This window comes from Micropterus salmoides, unplaced genomic scaffold (genome assembly GCF_014851395.1).
Source record: "Micropterus salmoides isolate LMB-PRFRI ecotype aquatic unplaced genomic scaffold, ASM1485139v1 Ms_hic_scaffold_3, whole genome shotgun sequence".
Taxonomy (NCBI): Eukaryota; Metazoa; Chordata; class Actinopteri; order Centrarchiformes; family Centrarchidae; genus Micropterus; species Micropterus salmoides.
In genome coordinates, this window is record NW_024042261.1 from 34986337 (window position 1) to 35012232 (window position 25896).

Sequence of the window (25896 nt, forward strand, 5' to 3'; positions counted from 1 at the left end):
ACCCACAGCTGTCCCATTAGAGGATTTCACTCTCCCAGTGGGGTGGTGTTTCCCTCAGGCCCATCAGTAGGTGGTGCTGGGTGCAGGAATTCGATTTGGGTTCACAGATTGTAACTTGTAGTAACATACGGTTCAGGCTGATGATTTAATGTCTGTAAAGTGCATTTATTATATTTAAGACATGAAAGGCATTGAGACAAGATTTAAGAAACACATGGCGATGTAAAGAGATAATATAAAAAGGCACAAATAGGATTAAAAATTAGGTAAATTAGAATAATACAGATTAAAAAGTAACAAAAAGTATCACCAAGGAGTGGTTGACAGACATAACATGAGATCCTAGAAGAGGAAACGGTAACCTAAAGAGCAGTAAACAATGTTTATAAGCAAACAGACAGAAATGTTTTCAGGATATTCAGATACACCAGGTACTGTAAATCATTTTGTAAACAGACATTTATGGTCATCAAGACAAAACACAGCAAGAGAATCAGGTTTCTTGAGTTTGTAATTTTCATCACCTCCTCCTGATGTTCTCTACAGACCTACCCTCTGTTCCTGACGAATATTTACTCTTATAGGCACACGCACATTTAGTGGTAAACTTCTTTTTGGTAAACTTTAATCGGACAGATGAATCAACCCTGACTGGACGGTTCTTGTGGTCGGTCTCAGATGTTCTTGAGCTCGTTGCTGGTAAGTATGGCGACAGTGAGGGTTCCAGGGAGGTCATTGTCACGGCGGTCGCCCTTGTCCCTCAGGTGGAGCGTCTGCTGGAAATTGCCTTGCTCAACTGGCAACGTCACCTGACCCATGAAGGTATCTTTCAACACGTTGTGGTTGTAGATCTGAGAGACGCAGCGAGAGAGAAATTCACTGCTTGAATGTGACAACACAAATCCACACAATTTTCTATCAGCCTCACTTGACTACCAACACACACACACACACACACACACACACACACACACACAAACCTCGATGCTGATTGGCTGGTTAGCTTTCTTCCTGTAGAAGAGCCCCTTGGTGTCGAAGACGGGGCTGCATGTGTTTTTATGCACCGGAGAGCGAACTTTCTCTCCTTCGCAACGAATTATCACGTAGGGGTCCGACACTGGAGACACACACACACACAGTCAATGTTTCTATAAGTTCAAAGGACATTGCATTAACTTACGTTAATTCCTTACCCTAACCATAACCAATACTTGCCTAAACATAACCCAAACCTTAAACCAAGTCCTCACCCTAAAATGTAATGTAAATGATTATGGGAACATTTTGTTCCCATAAGGTAATTATGTCCCTACAATGTCACTGTGTAAACAGATTTATCAAATCCCTACAACATTATTAATACCTAGACCCTTCTTCTAGCTAACATATTAAATATAGCAGAGGTTAAAATAGGCTGCGGCATGTTTACGCGACTGTAAAATTAAGATCTGGAAAAATGCAGGCACAGTTGGACATCATTTCTTTTTAAACAAATTAACTCATTACACACAATGGTCGAAGAAGATGTTGATTATAGTGCCAAGTATTTTTAATACCTGCAGTGTTAGATGAAAACAGGCTTTGTAGCTGCCTGCTGTCAGGACTGTTTCACATTCAGACTGTGTCTAACTAACATTACAAACATCTACTAGCATTACAAAGCAGCTGCTGCCATCTACTGGCAAAAAACAACATAGTGCCAGAGCTTCTTCAGCTGACAGCAAGTAAGTTTTAAAAGTGACACAAATAATGTTAGTAATTACCACGAAAGTAAAAGGTGTGGGTTAACAGAACATTTAACAATAAGATGTACAGAGTGCCACAGAAACGCCGTAAAACCCTGCATACTATAATGCAAAAGAAAACACTTTTTGCAAGTATGAAGCTTATAAAGTTAAATTTAATTAAACTCTGTGGTAATTTTGAGTCAGTAATCTGGTATGTATGTGGTAAATATCCTGTGAAGTGTTGTTGTTGATGACGACTCATGAAGAAAATTAAATCTACCTCCATCCGAGTCTTGTCCTGCGAGTCCACTAGCTTTCAGTATGTGAACCTGAGTGACCAGAGAGGGATAACCACATAACCCGGACCAGCATGTCTGTGGAGGCTCATCTAGAATCAACTCCCTACAGGACAGACAGAGACAGGAACAGGGCTTTAACTTAAACCTGCTGCAGACCAGGAACAGTATTCACAAAACATCCTATGTCTAAAAGTAGCTATTTAGTGGACAAGATAAAATTAAATAATCAGCAACTGCAATAAATACATAATGAAGGTGATTTCATGACCATACGTAGATTATCCTGAGAAATTAGTGCTATATGTAGAATTATAATATCAAAATATGATTATTTGTTTTGTCAGCTGGTAAAAAATACCATGCTGAAGGTATCTGATGCCAGATACTTAACAATGTGATTTTTTTCTTTCAAAATGTTTATATGTTTTCATTTTCCTTTTTATTCAGATTTATCAATTTAAGCTTTTACATTCCAGCTTTTATATTTTCAATTTCAAGATTTTAAACATCACTTTTTTCCCCCCAATAATGCCGCTGAACAACAAACCCTGAAACTGTCACACGGAAACAACCGAAGCTCAGTTCAAACTAAAACAAGCTCAGCGTGTCCCTACTTGCAGTCGGAGGGCACGTCGGTGAAGACGCGGAGCAGGAAGTCTCCCTCCAGGCCAGGGTCAAAGGTTGTGGGTATGATGACGTAACGGCCCTCTGTCATCTCGATTCGTGTGAACACAGACCTTGAGTTGATGTAGATGCTCCCACCAACCTTCTGCTGGGTGACATGCATCCGGTAGATCCTGTTTAACTCCACCTGAACACAGAGAGACAACAGCAGTTTTCACACCGTTTATTTACAGGCTTTCAGCAAAACCTCTCCCTCTCCAACCCCCACAGCTCTGGAATCTGTTGACACTGACTATAACAGCTGAAGACTTCACATTATTTAGCCTATCTATTGTATTGAGACTGGCAGGCACATGTCGAGGAAGTGGCCTGATATCTGATTGGCCACACTAGTTGCCACCCACCATTATCCCAAACTTTGATTGGCTATGTGTTCAGTCAGAGGCATGACCTTAGTTCAAACCAAGTGTTTGACGAGTAAACCAGACTTTCCTTTATTTTCCTTTATTCAGTCTTAAACTGGAAAGGCAACAATACGAGAAGCAAGTAGCCTGACCCGAATAAGAAATGGAGTTGTATATTTTGAATGTTTTCTTGTAGTCTACTTTTGGGAGGAACAGTACACATGTTATGTTTATTGTTATTTATTAATTTTTGCTTATCTTTTCAGTAAAAATATATTATTATAATGTTTGTAATTTAAGTAGATGTGTGTGGTGGAGACAGAAATGGTATATATAAAAAAATATCTATCAATACATACATACATACACAGCTAAAATTTATGTCATCTAATACAACAGCCCTGCAATAAATGCCACCTTTATAAAGGATATAATCGTCCGTTAACTGTTACGCCTGAAGGACTTTTTTAATAACCACACACACACACACACACACTAAGCTGACCCTGTGTATGTCGAAGCCAATAGCCAGGTTTTCTCCACGTCCCTCTCTTAGTGTGGCTCTGCGGTCTTTCTGCTGCAGACAGATCAGTACCTCGTCCTCTGGCTTCTTCACGTCAAACACGTACTGCAACACAGAGAAAACTAATTCACACATTTTATTAGAGCTCATTCTTTCTTCCACACCTGAGCTGTCACTTTGCCACATCGGAGAAATTATGAATAAATGAGAGAAAATAACACCTGTGGGTTCTGGAGGAAGGACTGCTTGTTGTTGGTGCAGCCCCCGGCTCGGTTGAGAAGAGGGTTGTCATTGCGGCGCCAGGAGCCCCGTAACACGGCCTCCTCCCAGGTCTTATGGAAACTCAGGTAGGATGTGTTGATGAGACGACACAGGATGAGGTCTGTGAAGTTAGTGATAAAGTCATCAAATGTCATCCTGCAGGAAGACAGAAAAAGACGGGTGAATAAGTAGAAATTGTGGTTTATTTACAATCAGTAACATGTTGTATGATCAGAGACATTTATCATGAAAGAGGAGGAATGTGGAAAATATTTAAACAACAAGAAAGAAGTGTACATTCAGTAGGGTGTTTAGAAATTACATCGCATAAACAAATAAACCCTTGTGAGATGCAGATTTAACGCATGTCAATATAACATAATTACTGTAGGTTTATGACGTTAGGCGTGCTGTGTCAGTCAACAGGCAGCACCACTGCACTAAAACTCACCAGAACTCTCCATCATCTTGGACAGTGACACCGATCTTTTCCCTCTCACTTTTACTGACCTTCTTCCACTCTTCAGAGCTGCAAACAGTCAGAAAAAGGACATTTATCTTCTAATAATAAAATGTGGATGTAGTGGAAAATGTGGTTATTGTAGGTTTTCTCAACAGATTTTTAAAAATTTCAAAATCTTCAAATCACACTAGTATGTTCTTTGGTTCAAATTAATCTAAAACAAGTTTCAAAGGTTGTTTTACAATAAATTTTCACACGGTAATATCGCAGACAAGGTGTAAAACCTTTCAATAAACCTTAACCTTAAGAGTTTTTGTTTGCTTGTACCCTTAATTTAAGTAAAAACATAAAGAATGTGGTGGATAGTCACTAAATTAATCTGCTCAAGTACAATTTTGAGGTACTTTACTTGAGTGTTTAACCATATGTCAGAAAACAATGTTGTACTTATTATTCCCCTATGTTCAGTCGACAGCAATAGATACTAGTTAATTTACATATTTTCACTTAAAAGATATGAAGATGAAACCAGTGGTTCTGAACCTTTTTGGCAAACAAACTAACTGTATACAAAGTTCACCTCAGGCAGCTACAGCCATAAAATGCTGCTTAAATAATCTAATCCATCACAGGAGACAGTTTACTGCAGAATAATTACTTTTACTTTTCTTTCTTCAAGCAAAATTGCTGATAAAACTTCAAGTAAGATTTTGAATGAAGGTAATCATGTATTTTTCAGTTGTTGTACAGGTTCTTTTACTTAGGTAAAGGATCTAAATACTTCTTCGGCCACTGCCTGTATCAAACGGCTTCAACACTGAACAACTTCAGGATTTGCGTGATTTCAAACCTTACTTATGCACCTCTATGGCTAATAGAGCCTGAGTCAGAGTCTGAGAATGACTCCTTGATGTATTTCTTTAATTAATCCTTTCCCCCCTCCCTGTACACCACACCTCTTTTTGCTCACCTGTCACTCCAGGGCCCGTTCCACTCTCTCTCTCCCCAAGGGTTTCTCATGCGGATCATGGTGAGTTTCTCTGACCTGAAAAAGGCCAGCAGGCCTTCGCCCAGCCTCACCCTGCGGACGTCCGTCACCGCGTAGGCATGGCCCTTCACCAGGCCACAGTCTAGCCTGGCCTCCATGTCCGCTGCGGTGGTTGCCTGCAACGACACGGCAAGTGGCAGCACTGATTCAGTCATTCCTAAATGAATTAATTTAATCATTCAGTCGCTGCGTGGGTTTGTGTTTGCCTTCTCCTCACCCGGATCGAGCAGCTGATGAGGCCCCCTCTGTTGTGGACTTTCAACACTCTCTCGAAAAGCTCGTTGCGTTTCTCTTCATCTTCTTTGAACCCATTCTCCATCAAGTCCACTGGCTCCGACACGCCCCCGGTGAAATCCACAAGAGCGTCAGCCGTGTTGCCCCCATCGAGTGCCTCGTAGCATCCACACATTCTAGAAACACACACAAGCAGGGCATAAAATGAGCATTTAATCACGGCTATATTCTGATGTTGATTCTTATTAGTTTGCTCTCTGGGAGTTTAAGTGTACGACAAGAATGTGCTGTGTCCCCCTCTGACAGCATAACATCACTGCCTGTTTGAATCCCATATAAGCTGTAAGAAGTGGGAAGAGTGAGGAACCGGTATGGCGAACCTTTACACCTTTACAAAAGTCACACGTTACATCCACCTGCCTACCTCCATTTAAAACCTAATGCCACTGATGTGATTTATTACATATGTGCTTTAAGTCCCCATATATAGCACTTATAAGATATATACAAGCATGTAATGGTTTATTACACACTATAATGCTCCTGTAATCAGATATAAGTGTTTTATTAATGTATGTATTTAACAATTATAAGTTTTTGATTGATGATCTTGTACAACCGTTCAATGTACATCTTCTGTTTCACAGAAGTAATAGGCAGGGTTTTATATAATATTGTGCTTTTTAATAACAATTTCATAACTTTAAACTAGAGCTTAACAAGTTTTTGCTTTTATATTGAAAATGGGATTTGAACACAGAGAGTCATACATAGTGGAAGAGCTTACTTGGCATAGGCCTTCTCCACCAACGCACTCCAGAACTCGTTGCTGTCATTGGAGTGGCAGTACACAAGCTCTCCGTTCACTGTGGGCAGCTGGTCATCTATCACCACGTCCACCCATTCACCAAACCGCCAGAAATGGAAGTGGAAGATCCCGGCGTAGGACTCTGGTTTGTTGTCATCCCACTCCTGGTCCTTCCAGTCAGGAATCACCTGGGAAATACAGAAAGAACACACAAGCTTGGTCGTCATCTTGTCAAAGCTAAGTTTTCCTTCAAAATATAATGTGAGATTTGATCTTTGACCTCTTTGTATAAAAGGCACCTCGCATCACAAAATATGACTGACGAGGATGTTGTGGACAAGGATACATGTTACAATGTTTAGCGGACTCGAAATTGAAAGTTTAATATCTCACTTGGACGGGGGTGTGCTGTAGACTTCTTTCAAGCATCCAAAGATAAACTGGAATAGACAACCAATACCAGAACAGCCGAGAAGGCAAATGACCACTTAGTAACGATTTTTGTCCCCTAATGATACGTTTTGGCCAACAAACTAATAGCTAACCTTACAGGCAAAAGTGGTACTCCCACAGGCTGGGGTGATGTTTGACTAATGCTGTAAGACTGACAGAGAGTTAAGAGAAATTGTGTGAATATTAAGCCTCATTTGAAGCCAGCTAAATAGTGAGAGTAGCAGGTTGGATGCATTTTGTGTAGCGTGTTGCTGCGGTATGTTTATTTATTTGATAAGACATTTCCTGATGATATAATTACCTGTGAAAAACAAACAGAAAATTGCAGGAATTAATTTGCATGGCAACATTGTGTAACTTTGCTTAGCATCATCACATCATGGTGCCGGCATCAGACGATGACATGCAAATATAATATGGTAAATTATAGGGACTACCGGCGTGGCTCCGCGAGCAGAAGAACTCTGCTGTCTCTGTAAATCAAGCATGCAGTGAGGGATTTATTGCTTTAATTAACTACATTTACTTGCAAAACCGACTGGACAGCCACACAAAAAGAATTTTCCCATTAAAATTAGAAGCAAAAGCATCGACCAACAACGCTTTATTCCAGATTCTTTAAAAGACCATTTGTAAATAATCAGAAATAAAATAAACTAAAGAACTATACGTATATGTCCATTTGTTAGTTCCTAAAAAGTTGAAAATTAGGTTATCCACATGTTTCCCTTTAATTAACCTTCCGCATCTATAATTAACATGAGCGACTGAGGATTAAACTTTTTTAACAAGGGAATAACATCCACCCATATCCTGAGTTAAGATCCCTACTGACGACACACACACGCCCCGTAACAATCCTCAGTGAAGTGAGTGATATAAATAAATAACTGATCCATTGAGCCAAGACCAGTCGAGCTCCCAGAAGCCCTCAGGAAACTCCCAGAGTTCCCTCTTGTACGTCATCAGCACCTCCTGTTGCCTAGCACCCTCACACATCACCCACCTGCTTGACGCCTTTGAATTTTTTTTTAAAAACGCTTAAGAGTATTTTAATTTGATATTAACACATTACAAACTTGATCCATAGCATCCCGAGATAAATTATGCTACTAGAGGAGATGACATGTGCCAGGTTTTTGTTTAGTTTTTTCAATAAAAGTTTTGAGTTTAAGCCTCTGGAGAGATGTCACGTATCAGGGTTGAATACACAAGAAGACAACTAATTATTGTGACTGATGCCCCCCACGCATTGATCTCATCTACCAATGCTCTCCCCTACCCTCTCTCTATGTGGCATGCCAATCAATGCATCCTAACCAAACTACCCTGTGGGCAGGAGGGAGGAGAAACTGCAACACTGTGATGGAAATAGTTGGAAAGGGGAGGGGAGACAGAGACGACAAACGAGCCTATGAGAAAATATATAAATATATTTATTTATAGAGAGAGAGGGGGAAAGAGAGAGAAATCAGAAACTCTACCATAGCTTTATCTATCACAGCATTCATCCAGGCAGGCAGGTATTGGCGTCTCCTTAATCCAGGATTATAACCTTCAAGTCGGACATGGATAACGCTAAGGATCCCTCCAACACCCTGGTGCTGACATTTAAAGAAGACACTGCACTGACGGAGGTGAGGTTCTCACTTTGATATGACTTCTCACCTGCAGCTACATGATCTGTTATCACAATATGTGTGCTTTTGTTTTTAATTTAAGAAAATATGATTGGATGTACAAACATTATTCCTAATTTGCACATTGTAGGGTTGTTGCTAATATCACTAATATTGAATGTGGCAGTTTTGGCAGCTGATGAAATGTTAAACATATATTGGTATCTGTAAGAAATACTTATATAGTCCTTTATATACACAGAGAAAAGTTTGTAACAAAACATAGGTGGAATCTAGTATGTTAAAATACATTTTATTTTTATTGTTGGCCAGCTTTTTGATTTTTTTGAAGTTGCATGTTTTTCAACGTCATTTATCAACATAAGTTACCTATGTACGTATATTTAAACTTTTCTCCCTTGTTTATAACATCTGTTGTTAGGGTTTTCTATAGTGTGCCTGGTGCTTTGAATGTCCCTGGTGTGATAATCAATAGGTCTACTCATCAGAAGAGTTAAAACACATTAGTACTAGCCTGGCACTCTGCCTTAAAAACTATTTTCTTTCCGTCTGATGTAACCGACCGTCTGGCAGCCACAGTGGAGGTCAATAGCTCCTGGGCTTTTGTGACCGTTGTTTAAATGAAAATGCACCTTTGCTGTGTTGACAGCTTAAGTGTGGTTTGGAGCTACAACAATTAGTCCACTAATTGATTAGTGAGTCAAAATAAAATTAATCAGCAATTATTTTGATAATTGATAATCGTTTAAGGCACTTTTCTGCCTTATATCATAATAAAGGGAATATCTTTTTTTTATTTTATTTTGTATTTTTTAGACAAAACAATTAAATGATTACTCAAGAGAAAAATCATCAGATTAAAATCAATAATGAAAATAACACTGGCAGTTTGCCTGTGTAAAAGTTTCAATCACTTCCTGCTCCCATGCTGTTTCAGATTATACACATCTTTCTTTGGTTTCCACAAAGAAAAAGCTAAATACGGTGTCTTAGGATTTCTTCATTTTTTCTATATCACATTTTAGGTTTCATATGAATTTGGAAAATTGTTGTTTGACAGCAACCAACACACAATGCCCCACAACGATTAATTAGAATTAGAATCAGAAACACCTATATTGGCAAGTAGTTTTTACACGTACAAAGAATTTGCTTTGGTGACTTGGAGCCACACATAAAACAATAATGATAATTATCGCAATTTTCATAACAATAACAATATAAGCTATGTTCAATAAACGTTTGATTTAATTCATTTGAATCACAAACAAATTAGCACTTTAGCACAATGAAAAAAATATTAATTAAATTAAAATTAAAATATTAAAAAAATACTTAATTTTACTAATGCATATTTGTTGAAAAAATACTATTTTTATCATAATTTTTTTGAATATTCTACCTCAGATTTGTTAAGTGATCCACTGTTTGGCACGCGTTTGTCATTTTTTGACCATAAAAAAAATTGGTTTCACTCAGGAGCAAAAATGATCCTTTAAACTTGACAGAAATAATGATTTGACATTTATCACAATAATTATTAATATTGAATGATGGATGAAATTTTTTTAATCATGATAACATTTTGGCCATTTCGCCCAGGCCTGGCCAGACATAAACATTTTTAAAAATAAATATAAAATAAACAAGATGTACAAGTTAAGTTATAAAATGGAATGGACTATGTGCAATGTGGTAATTATTTACATGTGCAGTTCTGTCGGAATCATGGTTTTAGAAATACTAGCCAATTTATTAAAACATCATGTTGAGATCCTGATGCTGACGACGAGAGGAAGCACAAGAAAAACCTGAAGTAGAATCGGGACAGGTTTCTGAAAGTCATGTGCCTGAACTGAACACTATTCTGTTAAAAATTTACACTAAATCTGTGTAAATACCTAAAAATAGTAGATGTGCTTCCAATTTCAGGCAGACAGAGCTTCTAAAAACATGTTTCTTGGTTTGACATTTGTCAGTCTGAATACTTGCTAGCAGATTTAGATTAAACTTGTGTTGATATTTAGAAAAATGTATTTTCAGCTTAAATCAGTACCCAGTTCGGGGCCTCCTGTTCTTGGTCTTGTTTGTAAGCAGTTGGACCAAAACTACAGAATAAAAAGTTGGCGGGATGGATAAAAAACTAACGCAGCTCAAAGCTTTCTGTGTGTTCTCCTATTTCCTCTGCAGATGATGCGTCGTCGTGTGTCGTCTTTGCAGCGGTCAGGGCAGAAGCGTCAGGATGGCGAACGTCTGCTTCTTCCCCATGAGTCCGTGTATCGGCTGGACTTCCCCACCCAGGAGCTGAACTTCTCCCGCTGGTACTTCTCCCTCATCGCCTACGGTCGTGTCACCATTACCGGTATTTCCCAGCACTGGACCCCGGACCTCACCAACCTGATGACCCGTCAGCTACTGGAGCCGATCGGAACGTTTTGGCGAAACGCTGGCGACCCAGAGGATTCGCCACTCAAATGGCTGGAGGCGGACATGCAGGAGTTCGGCGAAAGGATTGCGGAGCTGGCCGGGGTCAGGAAGGTTATGTACTTCCTGTTTGCTTTCAAGGATGGGGCGGAGGCAGCAAATCTTAGTTGCTCGGTGGAGTTTACAACAGACAAATGACGCTTCACTTTTTGCCAGTAGAGTCCTGTTAGATTACTGGAGAATCACTGCAATATTTTGTTCAATGCTTGACCTTTGAAAAACATCACACTAGAGCTGAATGACGAGTCTCACTGATTATTCTGTAATTGTACAGTAACAAGATTGTTTTTCCACCTCTTTATTAATTTGCTATAGCAGCCATGTCAAAATTTAATAACTTAAGCTTTAAATAAAATGTATAAAGAGTGACTTGTTCTTTGAGTTGTTACTGTCTTTGCTGTTGTTGTTGTATTGTGTTTCTGAAGAATGTTACTGCTCACAGTATAGACCGATACATGCAAAACAAGTAGCAGTGAATGGAATATCAAATATTCACACTGGATGACTGCCGGCCTGACACAAAACAAAGATCAATGGAGTGCCATCTATTAAAAATCGACTGAAAGCTGTGTGTGTGTTCTCACTGGTGCTGATTATTATTGGTGTTACTGGACAGATGAAGAGGCGAGGGAGTAAGGAGGGAGGAAAGTCAGGTTTATAAATAAACCCCCAAATTTAGAAATCTGTCTCAAAAGGGTTTTATGATTTATACCATCGATTTAGGAGGAGAGAATGTATTTGCAGGCGTTCTTTGGGAAATAAATTGATCCATATTTTGAGAATGATTCTCTCATCTCTTGCTTTACAGTAAACACAGTTACTCAGTTATCACGTGCATGAGAAGATTATAAAAAGTGAAAGAGGATGAGAGAGACAAACAGAGAGAAAAAGATCAGTGAGGCGGGAAGAAGAGAAATGATTTACCAGAACAAAACAGTTTTTACTTTTGTATTCTTCTTTGATTGTTTCTGATTTAAAGTCGCATCAGTAAAAAATAAAAAAATAAAATGAGGGGGCACTGGTTAGATTGCAAGAGAAGACAAATTAAATCCTATGTTTTACGTTTATACAATCATCTGTCACATGGAAATCAAGTTAATTTTAATTTCATCGCGTTGCAGTGTGATTGTTGGGAAAGAATAAACAATGCCCCTTTGAGCTTAAACTGGGCACAAATACAAGCGCCATAACGCCCAGCAACACAAAATAAGTAAGCTGAGGATGAACTTTAGTAACACTGACATGAGTACCTCTCACTACCCTCAAAAGGAGTAGAGAGATTAAACAGCCTGTGGAGCAGAGAAGTTACAGAACATGAAAACACCCAAATATTAAAACAGTATGCTTCGCCTCAAATATCTGTGCAATGTGACAACAACTACAGGAACTACTAACATGTGATTGCATTATTACCATCCAGCTCATTCTGTTTTTAGATAAAAAACTTAAAATAAATCAGCTGTGATAATCTTCTTGAGAAGTATTTGATTCACCAGTAAAAGCGGACTTTGCTTGCAATAAAACTGTCCCGACAGATTTAATGACACTTTGGTCTTTTGTCGACGGACGCTATTTTCCAAAATGTCACTATATTCGGCTTAGTAGTCAATTGCTGTTAGATCCTGACCGACCACATCACTGCGTCGTGTGACATAAATAACTGCTGACAGTCAATGTTTGGATGGCACATGCATTGATTATCATAAAATGCTGCATTTCTCTTTCTGTCTTTCAGCATTTCATGGTTACGCCTAAAATTTCCGCTCATAAGTTACAATCATTTCTATTTTGTTTACAGTCAAAACCTCCACCTTACTGGAGCCAAATACTGGCAGTAATATGCTGTTATCTCTCCTGCAATTTATTTTACACTAAAAATTGCATTTTTATTGTGGGTTAGAGAACCAGAACTGCTTCAGCAGAGAAGGAAAGGACATATTTGCAGGTTTTGTTGACATTTAATAAAATAAATTAATTAAAAACAACAACAAAACAATTAGCATTTGTGGTTGAAAGCATGGGATATAAGCCAGTATGTGGAGTTTGAGTTAAGTTTTTGTCAAATTTGGGTTGCAGGAACAAATTTGGAAAATAAAACAAATAAACTGTGGATGATTTTTAATCCAAATGAGATATTATATATTTTAATTAATTATAAGCTTTACATAATGAGTTAGACCCGCCCAATTTTTGCACTTTATAAAATAGAGAGGGTTTGAACACTTATTTTTAGCACAACAAAGAAAATGATCCATGATTTACAATATAAGTTGTTTATACATGTGCATGTTAACATTACTAAATAAGTGAACTACAGTAAGTGTTACTTATATGTAAACAATAGCAATCCTAAGAATTATAACTAAGAAATATCTCTATACATGGCATATATAAAAAATGCTTTGTTTTATTATTTTGTCCACACGTTTTGTATAGATGTTTTTTTAAACTACTGTATTTAACTTATTTTGTCCTTCAGGGTGGTGACTTTGGAATAACACAATGTCTTCAAGTGTTTTAGAACCTGTGTTTGTTATTTGGACCACTGATGGGTGTCAAGACAACTGGCTGCTCCTCTGACGCAATGATACCTTAAAACAGACTTTAGTTTCCCTTCAGCTGATGGAAAACTGAGAGCTGCAGAGGACCTCAGAGACAGGAGGAATGAGGTAACCAACAGTGGAAAAACACACAATGCACAAGTGCACATACACACACACACACACACACATGCACAACCATGACTCTAATAATGCACCCTTATCAAGTTTATAATATGTACATCTAACAGGCTGGAAGAGCTACAGGCCAGAATGGCTCACATGTTTATCTGCCCAACAAAAAGATAGTGAAAAAGGACTGAACATACTATTTACCCTTTTGGATTATATGCTGTAACACAAGTGTGTTGTCTGGCCACTGCTTATTTCAGATTAAACTGAAAGATAAGTGGTCTTTAAATAGTTTATTGGAGATAAATGTATGAAGTTATATATGATTAATACTTTGTTGAATATTCAATTCCAACAGAGAAAATCTATTAGTACATGCAGCGGTTTCATTTCTGAATATCGGGGTTGTTAATGAAGGTTAATGGTGCCACCTTATGGATGAAAGATGAAAGCAGCAGCATCCAGCTCAAAAATTAACCAGATGAATCTCTGCAAATACCTTTAGTTTGTGAGGAAATCATTTTAATTCAGATCTTTGTTTCAAGTCTCTTTGTTAAGAAGCTGTGAAACAAATACAATAGTGTGATAATAATAATTTCACAGTGAATCATGCTAATGATTAATGAGACAGACATCTGACTTGCATCATTGTTTAGAGTTTAAATTCCTAATTACAACACAAACACATACACAACAGTAGAGCTGGGGGATATGGACCAAAAAGTCATATCCCGGTACTGTTAGGCAGAATTCCGGTATAAAATATATAAATCGGTATTTTCTGGTAGGCTCAGGGTCTGTTTTCACAGCCATATTTTTACTATTTGTAGTAATTTAGCTTGTATCTTATTTCACCATTTTAATTATACTTGATTTTCCATCTTAAGTGTCACTCATTTATTGAATCTGCCCCCTTCAGTTCTCGTCACACTCACATACCACCTAACATTGTCTGCTGCAAACACGTCAGCGTGATCCGCTTCTTTCCATCTCTCCCTGTATGTCTGATCCGGTGGCTTTCTCCATCAGTTGTAGGCTACATTGTTTAAAGAATTTCTTCCACCCGCAGGGGCAGAGCATGTTGAGGAGGCGTGTTGACGACATCGCAAAACAAAATAAAACCAATGTGGTAGCTAATGAATGACATCTGGCTGGTGTGTTCACTATCGCTTTACCTGGTCCGCTCTTGTAAAATATCCACCGTGTCGCAACTTGTAACGTAATCACTCTGTGTTTCTCTGATCAATGCTACAATATGTTGACTAACCTGGGAAGCCAGTCGAAGTAAAGTGAATATGTGGGAAATACTGAATTATTTTTACAAGCCAGTTCTTCAGCACTGTGTCTGGCACTGAGTACACTGCTGCGTGCAGACATAGAGGGAGGGGCGGGGAGCAAACGCTGGGAGGACTTTACAGAAACATATTAACTCAACATCAACCTATATCGGTATAAACAGTATTGTCTAATTTTATATCTCTTTTGAAATTATATCGGTATACCTCATTATACCGATATACTGCCCAGCCCTACACGACAGTATGTCTGATAGGTTAAGGTTTAATGATGTATTTTAATATGAAAACTGGCTGTGTTTTGTAGAGGCCTTTAACCCAATTCAGGACAACCAGTGAACAATGCATTATTGTAGACACTGTCTACCTGTATGAAAAAGAAATAGGGTGCGTGTGCGTGTATGTGCATGTATGTGCGTGCAAGCGAAAAAGGGCAGTAATCCATAAGAAAATCACTTGGATTACACAAAGTGCCACAGTACACACACGTCTACAGTAAACACACACCCAGTCACACAGATCCAGCAGCCATATACTTGCATGCGCACATGTCCACACCCATCAACGCACAGACACACCTATACACACACACAGCATGTATCCTGCTCCACCGGCTGTGGCTCAGCCATTTTACTATTAGTTTAACTGATTTGTTGTACTTGGCGATGCCATGAAATATTACTTGTTCCATTAGGATGCTGTATTTTTGGAGCTAGTTGTTTTATTGGGCTATTTTGTTGTGTTATTGTGTTTTTCTGCAATCTTGTGTGATTTTGTGTGTGTGTGCAAGAGCTGGTCTTGTGATGGATTCTTATGTGGCCCCGGGGGAAATTTGCATTTTCTTTAACAAAGCCAACGTTACAAAACCAGCTGCAACAAAATAAACCACATTTAAACGATTCTGTGTGTGTGTGTTTTCTCGTCTCACCTTCTTCCATAGTGCTTCTCTGGAGGCCAGACTGGAGCAAGCAGCTACAAACCAGCAGTTTCCCAGCTGGCCTTGGTGCAGGTCGTGGGCACTAATGCCGTTCACAAACAGATGGGGGTTGCTGCATAGGTCCTAGAAGGATAAAGATGATTGTAATGAATGTTAAGCTTTTTATTTTTTCTTTCAAATACACTGTATGTTTTTTTCCAGGCTACAAAGAATTCAACATATAGCATAGTGACCACCAGTAGAGCAGATGGTCTTACTGGGCAGCTGCCAGGTGTACATGAATGAATGTGAAGCAGGGCGTTAGCCAGAGCTGTCACTCAACCGTCATTAGGTAAAGATAGGATAACCACACCCTCCGGTTAAGTAGAAATCACTTCTGAATGCTCAAAGTAAACCAAACCACAAAGAGTTTAAAAGGCTAACAGGACGGCAGACAAATGACAGGGCTAGGATAAACCAGTGGCACACACCCAGCAAGACCACTAATCAGACAGATGTATACATGGCTTACATAAAACTTATTAACATGCAACATCTTGTTTGGAACAGGTTTTTAAAAAACACGATACAACATGTTCACTCTTGAGCTTCAGAGATGTGGGTAGGCAGATTTTGACAGAGCCAGGCTAGCCATTTCCCCATGTTTCCGGTATTTAAGCTAAGCTAACCCGGTGCTGACTCGCCACCAGAAAGCAAACAGGTGTATTTTACAAAATGTCAGAATATTCTTTTAGATATAATCTACCTTTGTACCATCTACCTGGTAGAGTATATTCTTGTATGTGTTGTATTTCCTTTTGCAACTGAAAATTTAGATGCATAGAAAGAAACCAGAAAAAATGTCAAATGCCCTGAAAATTAGGTCATTATTTTGAGCATAGATACTGTATATGCCCAAACACGCAGTCCCATAAAGACACACACATACTAGAGTGTAGAAATATCCTGGGTGGTTCTCCTGTCCTTTATCCTCCTCTTTCCTCCCTAAAATATACACATACTCTGTCGGAACATTGAAAACATAATTAACATATCTGATGCTGATATAAGGCAATTTGTATAGTGCAATTCAACAATAAGGCAATTCAAAGTGCTTTACATAAAACATAAAAGCAACAGGGAAATATAAAAGACTTTTTAAAAGAGTTAAATGGCAAATAAAAACAAAAAAGGACAGTCAAAGTTACAGTGCAAGTTATGAATCTACAGCTTTAAATTTGATTTAATTAAAGGCAGTGGTAAAAAGAAAAGTCTTCAGTCTTGATTTAAAAAATCTGAGAGTTTCAGCAGACCTGCAGTTTTCTTGGAGTCAGTTCCAGATATATGGAGCATAAAAACCAAACGCTGCTTCTCCATGTTTAGTTTTGACTCTGGGGACAGAAAGCAGACCTGATCCCAGACAACCTGAGAGCTCTAGATAGTTCATAATGTAGCAGAAGAGCAGAAGATCAGCAAGAGATTATATATATAAATAAATGTAAAAAATATATAATATTTATGTTTACAAGCCTAAATTATTGATCAGATATGAAAGAGAGTTTAACTGGAGAATGTGACTCCTGAAACTGCCAATCAGCCAGAGAGAAGATGTATAGCTTTGTTGTTGGAGTCAACCACTCTGGTTGTACAGCGGTGTTGCAGAGTGGACCTTCTCCTCCACACGTGATCTTTGCCTGAATATAGACACCAGCTGCAGAGAGGTTAAATTGAATTTTTGCCTTTTATCCACTACTCACGGAATTAACATTAGACAGCGCCAGCTGATATTATCTACTGCTGGCTATTAGCCTCAAAAATCCAGTATCAGCAAAGAAGAATATTTTCGCTATAAATCTAAAAACTATTTTAGCACATTTTAGCTCTGACACTGTCTATCAGGAAGTTTCATCACTACACATTTAAGATTTATAAAACGGACAGTTAAGTTTTGGGTAAAACAACATGAATTCTGTGCGTCTGTGTCTTTCTGTCTCTCTCTCTCTACAAATCAATAATACTGATTGATCGAAGTACTTTAACTTTCCTGTTTAATTATTTATCAACTCAGACCATCAATGATTGACAGTAAAAGCATATTGCGTGCAAACAGTACAGGCTTGAGTTGGGTGCGTTTTTAAACTGTATACCGAGTTCTGGAAGAAGGAGAATGGAAAATGTTCTAAATCATAGTGGAAATCAGACTTGCAATGAAATTAGGTTGAATAAAAAAAATTTAAATACTGCAATTCACGTAATAAAGAAAATCGTCACCCGCCTAAATGAACCGGAATAAACTTGAAAGCCACAAACCAACGTTCATTTTAATGTGAATTAACAGAATTACAGCTAAAGAAAGCCCTTTTTTAGGACCTTATATTTCCCCTTTCTTGTGAGTAAATGCTCATACTCTCAGGTAGGAATATTTGAAACTGCACATGAAGCAGAGAACTGACAGAATCTTGTGTATCTCAATTATGTTTTTTAGTGCTTTGACTATGTTTGTGTCTTTATGAATATGTTTACAGTGTAAACAGCAGTTGATAGAAGCTGGAAAGCCATTAAACAATAACTCTATAATGAGCATCATATTTCCTCATCATGTTACAAAACAGATGCAGCGGTTACTGTTGCACTGCATAAAAACATTCCTAAAAACAAATATGGTTCAGTGAAATGTAGTGGGTGACAAAGTCTCTGAGGCAGGTCAAGTTTGGCTGTTTAAGCAAACAACTAAGATATCAAACATGTTCAGTGTTTATTCTAGACGGAGGCCATCTGTTGAGATGTTTGATTAAATCAATTATCCACCCTGTGAAAACACTGATATCTAATCGCTCAAAATGATTTATTATCAATTAAACATAAAAACTGCCCATTGGACTTTTATAGACAGAAGAAACATTCATGTTAGTTTTTTTCTATGCTCCATACTTTAAGAGAAATGCTTGACAGACGTTCAAAGGAAGACTGAAACAGCCATTTAATGGGTTTGGGATTAAAGCAATAGTTACAGATGCAACCTGTTTACAATTGCAACCAAATTGATGGATCATGCTACAAAGCAGCAAAGTTCAGCTGAAGAAGTACAAACTGAACCACAGCAGGTTTGAAAAGATTAGTGCTTTCTGGCAATGCTGCAAAACTGGCATTGTAACAAACTACAAAATTACAGATTATAATCCTGATGTTGACTTTATAGCAGCAAATCTCCTTTATCTGCGTCTTTGATACTGTGAACTCACTGTGATGTTTGTTCCTCGTTTATCTTGTGACTTCTTTTCTCTTTACTGCTCATATTTATAACCCATTCTGTTTATTTCACTACAGACAGTATCTTGTATTAAAATGTGTTTAAAGGGGAACTCGATTTTACACATTAAAGTAAGTTTAGATCAACCTAATTTATTCTGTTTTATATATTAATTCCAGTAGCTATTCTATAGGGTATAGGTTAGCATAATAATACCATCCCAATAATTCCATCATATTTAACTTTCACAGCAACATCTGAAGTGAAATATGTTGTAACATGGCACATTGTGGGGCGTTAACTCAATTAAAAGCCTATGTTTCTTTTCTACAACACAATCCAGAATTTGGTCCAGCCAAACATTGGATTAGAACTTTCTGAGCCATATATTATATCATATTTCAGTCCCATAGAGCCTGTAGTTCTGATACCACACACATGAACTGAAGTTGGAAAATATAAAAAGGTATGGAGAACCTGTTCCAAGTTGAAATCGGTACCAAATGTCCAAGAACCCGAGATTTGATAAGACACATGCATTTTGATTCTGCTTATCAGTTCTTTACTACTCAATCTGCAGTGAGCATTTTACGGTCTATAAAAGTGTCACTTATCTGGCAGGACCTGCTACGCGGACCTAACATCATGTCATTTGTTTCACAGTGCATCAACAAAGCATGAAGAAGAGAGTCCTTCTGTTTACATTCCTGGACGATGGTGGACTGCAGCAAACGCTCCAAAGTTTGGCTTAGCTTCACAAAAAAAAAACTGCAGTAAGGAGATTTCGTGCAAGGGAGGAAGCACCTCCAAAATATAAAATTCATTTCAATAGGCATCACGGAATCTGAAGGAACGCACTGTGGCCCCAGATACAGCTAACGCTAACAGTAGCAATGTCTCACGGTTCCCAGACGGTGACAAATTTGTGGTGCTTTGGATCAGAACCGAGATTCCATAATAACCGGATTCGGTAAGTAGAATCGGAATCAGATTAGATAAAATTGAAAAGATACCAAACCCTAGTTATTCTGTCATTCAAATATTTGCTCAAAGAGCAAACACCACATGAACACACACACACCAATTCCTGGGTACTGGAGTGGGTTTTCAGTGGGGTAGATTCCATAAATTCCTCTCTCTGTTCAGTCCATGTAACCTCTCCTCTCTTTATCTGCATGCTCTCCTTTGTATTTGTCTCATGACCACCATCCCCCCTTTCCACCTACCATTTCCTGTCTCGCTCTGTCTCCATTATGAACCAGCTAATCAGCTCACTGAACAATCTGTGGTGCAGCAATTGCTGTGCCTTCATCTTTGCAGTATGTCAAGTGTTATTGTTTGTCTAATGGGGTAAACAGGGAGGTTGCGGCTACAGTTTCGGTTGAAACCACACGCTAAGTGTTACTGTAAAGCACATAATGTGGAGAATTGAAAGACAGATCGGGAGCATTTCTGAAAGTCTCTTACGTTCCTTGAGACATGTGGAAGATTCCTATTTAACACACCATTTCTTTTTCCCCTCACCTTAGGCCTTTTCCAGGTGACTCTGCCGATTTGGTTCCTCTGGTAGAACAGAGACTGGTCGGTTGTGGGGAACAGAGGGTCTTCAAACAGGCGTCCATTCTGCTGGCACTGCCTCCTCAGTGCAGAGAATGACTGGCCCTCGTACGGGACCACCATCCCCCTGCACAGACAGAAACAAGTAGGTTTACACAGCTTTTGTAAACACAACTGTGTTTATATTATATACCAAAATGCATACACACTATTTCATAAGACAGTTTTGAACAACAGTGAAAAAAGACCAAAAAAAGGATATCATTCACTACTGTGTCTTCAACCATCAACTTACCTAGAAGACGTGAAAAGCAACAAGGTCAAGCAATTTCAACACATTTATGTCCTGTCATCTTTCTTCAAAACAGGAAGCAGAAGCAAAATACACACTTTCAAAAACAACCAACAGTTTTGGACGCATGGATTCAACTAATCAGCAAAAAACTGTAACAAAACCAGTGGAAGCACGATTAGCATTAAAGTTGCCCAAAGTAAAAAGCAGCTTTCATGAAGATGGAGGCGTTTGTGCAGGATGAAGATATTGTAAATATATGACACAAGTTTACTGATTTTATAGACAACAATAAATGTTTGTACTTCAGCTAAGTTAGTCAAATTTACATTACATAATCTATCCCTCCAGTCATGTGACAGGATGACGAACAGAAACTCGGACAGTCTTGTTTGGCCACAGATCTCCAGCAAAGCTAAGCAAACACATGATTAAAGTTGCATTGCTCCGGCGTGTGTGTGTGTGTAGCTTTAAGTGCCTGATCTGGTGATAGAAGTCCTAACAGCAGCTTCCTTTAAAATACAGTGACACAAAAGAAAGAGGAAGCAGTGTCTGTGTTTGCTTGTTTGGGATAGGGACAGGGGAGGCCTGTTGAATTATTTATTTTAAAACAGTGACAGTTTTCTGAAAAACACAAAAAAGATATTTTCCTTTAACCTGGTGTGTCATCTGTCCAGATCGACTCTGTGAGGTCAGGGTATATTAGCTGTTTGTAATGGAGATGGAGCAGAGGTCTTTGGTTTCAGTTACATTCTCTCACAGAAATCTGCAAATCTCATTGTTAACATCATTCAGCTTCATTCTTCAGTATCATTTTTGTAGCATTTATCAATAAAACTATTTGTATGGCATTGGTTAAATGGATTTGTTTTAGAGCTGTAGATCTGGTTTCATTATTTAGTTCACTACTTAGTGCTGCAATGTTCATTAAATAGTCAGTATACAAACGTTACTTTTTAAGATCTATCTATATAAGATTAACAGCAAATAAAAAAAAGAGTATATCTTTAATTAGAGCATTAGCATATGTTATCAAATTCATGATTAACATGACTGTTTTGGAGGCATTTTTAGACTTAAACAAGAGTTTAACCATCAGTACCTGAAAATGATCATTAAATCACTTCCCTGGTTTGCTGACTTATACACATCTAAACAAAAGCCCCCTTCAGAAATGCCCCTTTTACGCAAGTCACAATCTTACTGGGTTGGATCTAGTATATTAAGTGTAACAGAAATATTACTCTGTAAACATTTCTGTTACACTTTCAAACATGGCACAAGTTCGACTTCAATGCCGTTAGATTAATATTTGATACAAGGCTGCAGCATCAGGCTAACATGAACAGAAATAACGCTCGTCTTATTAGCGTGATTAAGATCACTGTGATTATTTTTTCACATCTCCAGTGCTCAAAGAAAAAAAGACCTGTTTAACATCAACATCATGAATTTTACTTTGTCAGGAGGATTGAAGAGTTGTTAAAAGTATTTTACAGCTCAGTGCTTCTGAAATAAATTGCTAATCCCAGCTTCAAAGAGGTCATATTATACTTTTTGTCTTTATTGAGTTTTATATCTTTTTTGTGCATGTAATTGGTTTGCAAAGTGAAAAAGCCCAAAGTCCACCCCAAAGGGAGTTCCCATCTCCACAGAAAACACTGCTCTGAACTGCCAGCTAGTTTGTAGTCCAGCCTTTTCCTCCGCTTTGCTGTGATGTCACAGCAAAATGCGCATCATAATGCTCGCCTAGCGCCCTCAAAAACACAGGTGGAAAAACACTCTGTGCTGCAGCACACAGTGACAAGACGTCCACACGCTGCTTCTCCTTTCCCTTCCAAACACTAGCTACCCTCTAGGCAGTCGATGGACATAAAGTTGTTACTGTGATGAACAAATACAGCTGAACCAAAGCCGTGTTTACCAGCTTCTCACGACCCGCCCTTCTCTGCTTCTGATTGGCAACTGCACATGTGCAACTCCCAACAAAGATCTTGCAGAAGTGAGATGCATCACTCTATAGCTAAAACGAAGTGTTCACACAGGGTGAAAAGAGGAGCTGCAGCAATGTGCAGTATGACAAAAATATGCTGTTTTTTGAAAATGAAACCACGTAAGACCTGTTCTGGTACAACCCCTAAATAAGATTTTGAACCTGAAAATCAGCATAATATGAACTCTTTAAGGCTTCAACTGCAAAACAATTTTTGAAATCCCTCACTAACTATCATTAAACTTTCCAACTCACTGCTGTTTTCCAACAGTGATACTGTTTGCAGAGCACTTGGCTCTCATGTCGGAATCAAGCTGTAAAAAACATTTACAGAAAACACACCAACATCTGACTGACAAAGAGCAAACACTCATCAGAGCTTGATGAATGTTTTGTATTCTATGTGTAAAAACTTACAACTGACTAACTGAAGTTACCTCTCCACAAATACTACCTGAAGTTCACTTTTTATACTTTAAAAGTACATTTAGCGGATCAATAATGTTTTGAATGCAGGACTTTTTCTTGCAGTATTTCCACAGTATGGTTTTAGTAATCTGGATACTTCCTCCACCACTGGCAGCCAGGATGCTGGTTCCCATAGGGACTGTTTATTGGACACATCAGGCCAGTCAGTAATTATATTAGTGTCAATTAAAGGCAGCAGATACTGAACAGAGCAGACAAAAGAGTGTGTGTGTGTGTGTGTGTGTGTGTGTGTGTGTGTGTGTGTATAAAGAGTCACGGTGTATAACAGCTGTTTCTGAAATAGGGCTGGGCGATAGGGCCAAAAATGTTCACGATAAAACCTTTTGTATCAGTCGATATCGATAATTATCATGATAAATGTCAAATAATTTTTTTCTTTCAAGTTTGAAAGCTGATTTTTGCCCCTGATTGAAAGAAACCAGATGGTTAATTGTGGTTTTAAACTTTTCTTTATGGTCACAACAAACACTTGATGCCAAATATGGGATCACTTAACAAATCTCAGGTAGGACGTTCAAAAAACAAATATGCATGTGCAAAATTAAGTCCCTTTTCCTCAACAATATAAATATTTTAATAGGAAATTGAGTGCTAATTCGTTTATGATTCCAATGAATTAAATCAAACATTTTCTGAACATTTGTTATATTGCTATTGAGGAAAGTTATATCGCAATAATTATCATTTCTGTTTCATTGCCCAGTCCTATTCTGAAAGGGAGATCAAGTTTATTAAATTCAGCGACAACAATTTGTCTGATGACTCTGGTATTTTATCTAGTAGAATTTCAAAGTCTACAGGCTTTTAAAATATGATTTTATCCAGAAGCTCAACTGATTTTACCTCTAGCAATCTGAACTGATGGCCCATCCTTCTGAGGTACAGTATTTTTGAAATGAGTATTTTATTTATTATGGGCATTAATGCTGAAAATAGCTTAGATAATCCTACACCTAACAGTATGCTCACAAGTTCACCCATGCACAGCTCCAGGATTTCTATTTTGGATGGGCCATTTAATGATGGGTTTCCAACTGGTAGTCTCTAAAACACAAGTGACTGATTTCATGCTGTGGAAGGCGACTAACAAACACCTTTGATTCATTTTATGTGTGAAAATACTGTTTCTTGATGTTAAAAAAAACAGACAAGTTAATTAAGATGAACATTTAAATATCCCCAGTGTTATCTACAGACACCAATGTTTGATTATGACGCAAGGACTGAGGAAAATCGGCCAAACATGATGGGTGTGGTTTCATGTGGGCACCAGTAAACATGCCACCGCAGATATGTGACAACAGCTCACTGCAGATGATTAAATGTGGGCATTTTAGATGATGTGTGACGTGAACAGCATGAAAATATTTAATGCAGCTTTGCACTTTGCTAAAACTATATAACTAACATATAACTTTTAGACGTATTCTGTATATGAACTTCAAGCCTTTTCAGTTGTGTGAAGCAACCCAGAGTACGTCAACAATCACACCGGAAATTGATCAAATATTTGTCTCCAAAATTAAAATGCAACGGATAATAAATACTGTCGGAAGCGAAACCCGCCCATGTGAAACAATTAACTTCCCACAGGGTCTTCTAATCAATCTTTTGTGATAGAATGTAATTATTATTGCTTTTTGCAGTGTATTGTCGATCCACCAAACTCCTACTAAATATCAATTCAGTTAAATTGTGTGCGATAACAAGTCAGATGAGACATGAAAGCTTGTTCAGGGGCGGCCAGCAGTGAAGGATTGATCCAGTTTCTTCCCCATGTACCATCAAAAACAATTAAAATCTTACCAACCCTCCGACATAACTTTTTATTTTACTTTGTTGTTGCGGAAGTGTAATTGTTTAGGCGCGCGAACTTGATTTCTGGCGATTTGTTTTCAAACATTTTTCATCCTTTTCGTGAAGACGAGGAAAACGAAACCGTGAACATATGAATCACATCAGCGTCAAAATAAATGTGTTAAAAACTTATTCCATAAATTATATTTAATTGTTCTGAGCTAGAAAACAGACCCAACGGCTGGCAGATGGAAGATTTGAGATGGAAAGATATTTCAGCGCTAAGTTAGCTTTAACTAATTAGACTTTACCTGGAAATATGTTTAGTTGAATGTCAGCTCCGTTGGCGGCTCCCTCTCTCTCTTCTTCCAGGGGGATTTCGGTGTTTTTTGCTCCCTCCTCGTGTTGTCAAGTCGGTGATGTACGGAGCTTTTCAGCTGCAGTTTAGGTAGTTTACAACACTCAAAGTAAAACCAGACACACAGGAGGAGCTCAAACCGTCCGACCCGTTTTCGTTCATCTGAAGGCTCGAGCGAGATTCGCTGATGCCTTCAAGTGCGGCACGGACAAATTCCAATAATCGAGTTACGCGCACTTGCGTAAAATAATCAATACTGTGTACAATTAATACACCGTGCAATTTCCAAGCAATTTCCATGATAACAGA

At 38.3% G+C, this 25896-nt stretch overlaps 2 protein-coding genes across 2 annotated transcripts; one reads left to right on the forward strand and one right to left on the reverse strand.

The window, feature by feature from the left end:
- Window positions 1–144: 144 nt before the first annotated feature.
- Window positions 145–25767, reverse strand: LOC119882839 (calpain-5-like). The gene is made up of 13 exons (XM_038693125.1): window positions 25541–25767; window positions 20626–20785; window positions 15864–15995; window positions 6371–6579; window positions 5567–5759; window positions 5272–5465; window positions 4290–4367; window positions 3799–3994; window positions 3560–3682; window positions 2641–2837; window positions 2008–2129; window positions 981–1117; window positions 145–851 (listed from the first exon to the last, which is right to left on the reverse strand). Exons 2-13 carry the CDS (start codon window positions 20779–20781, stop codon window positions 675–677), a joined length of 1914 nt encoding a protein of 637 aa, XP_038549053.1. The 5' UTR covers window positions 20782–20785; window positions 25541–25767; the 3' UTR covers window positions 145–674.
- On the forward strand, window positions 6589–11639 carry LOC119882840 (olfactory marker protein-like). The gene is made up of 2 exons (XM_038693126.1): window positions 6589–8481; window positions 10675–11639. Exons 1-2 carry the CDS (start codon window positions 8413–8415, stop codon window positions 11104–11106), a joined length of 501 nt encoding a protein of 166 aa, XP_038549054.1. The 5' UTR covers window positions 6589–8412; the 3' UTR covers window positions 11107–11639.
- Window positions 25768–25896: the final 129 nt, after the last annotated feature.

Bases quoted from the DNA above. Each gene is read 5' to 3' on its own strand.
- LOC119882840 (XM_038693126.1), top strand. From the start codon at position 8,413: ATGGATAACGCTAAGGATCCCTCCAACACCCTGGTGCTGACATTTAAA. The intron at 8,482-10,674 runs GTGAGGTTCTCA...TTTCCTCTGCAG, and splicing joins AAGACACTGCACTGACGGAG to ATGATGCGTCGTCGTGTGTC.
- LOC119882839 (XM_038693125.1), bottom strand. From the start codon at position 20,781: ATGGTGGTCCCGTACGAGGGCCAGTCATTCTCTGCACTGAGGAGGCAG. The intron at 15,996-20,625 runs GTGAGGGGAAAA...TTATCCTTCTAG, and splicing joins TCACCTGGAAAAGGCCTAAG to GACCTATGCAGCAACCCCCA. The intron at 2,130-2,640 runs GTAGGGACACGC...TCTGTCCTGTAG, and splicing joins GACGTGCCCTCCGACTGCAA to GGAGTTGATTCTAGATGAGC.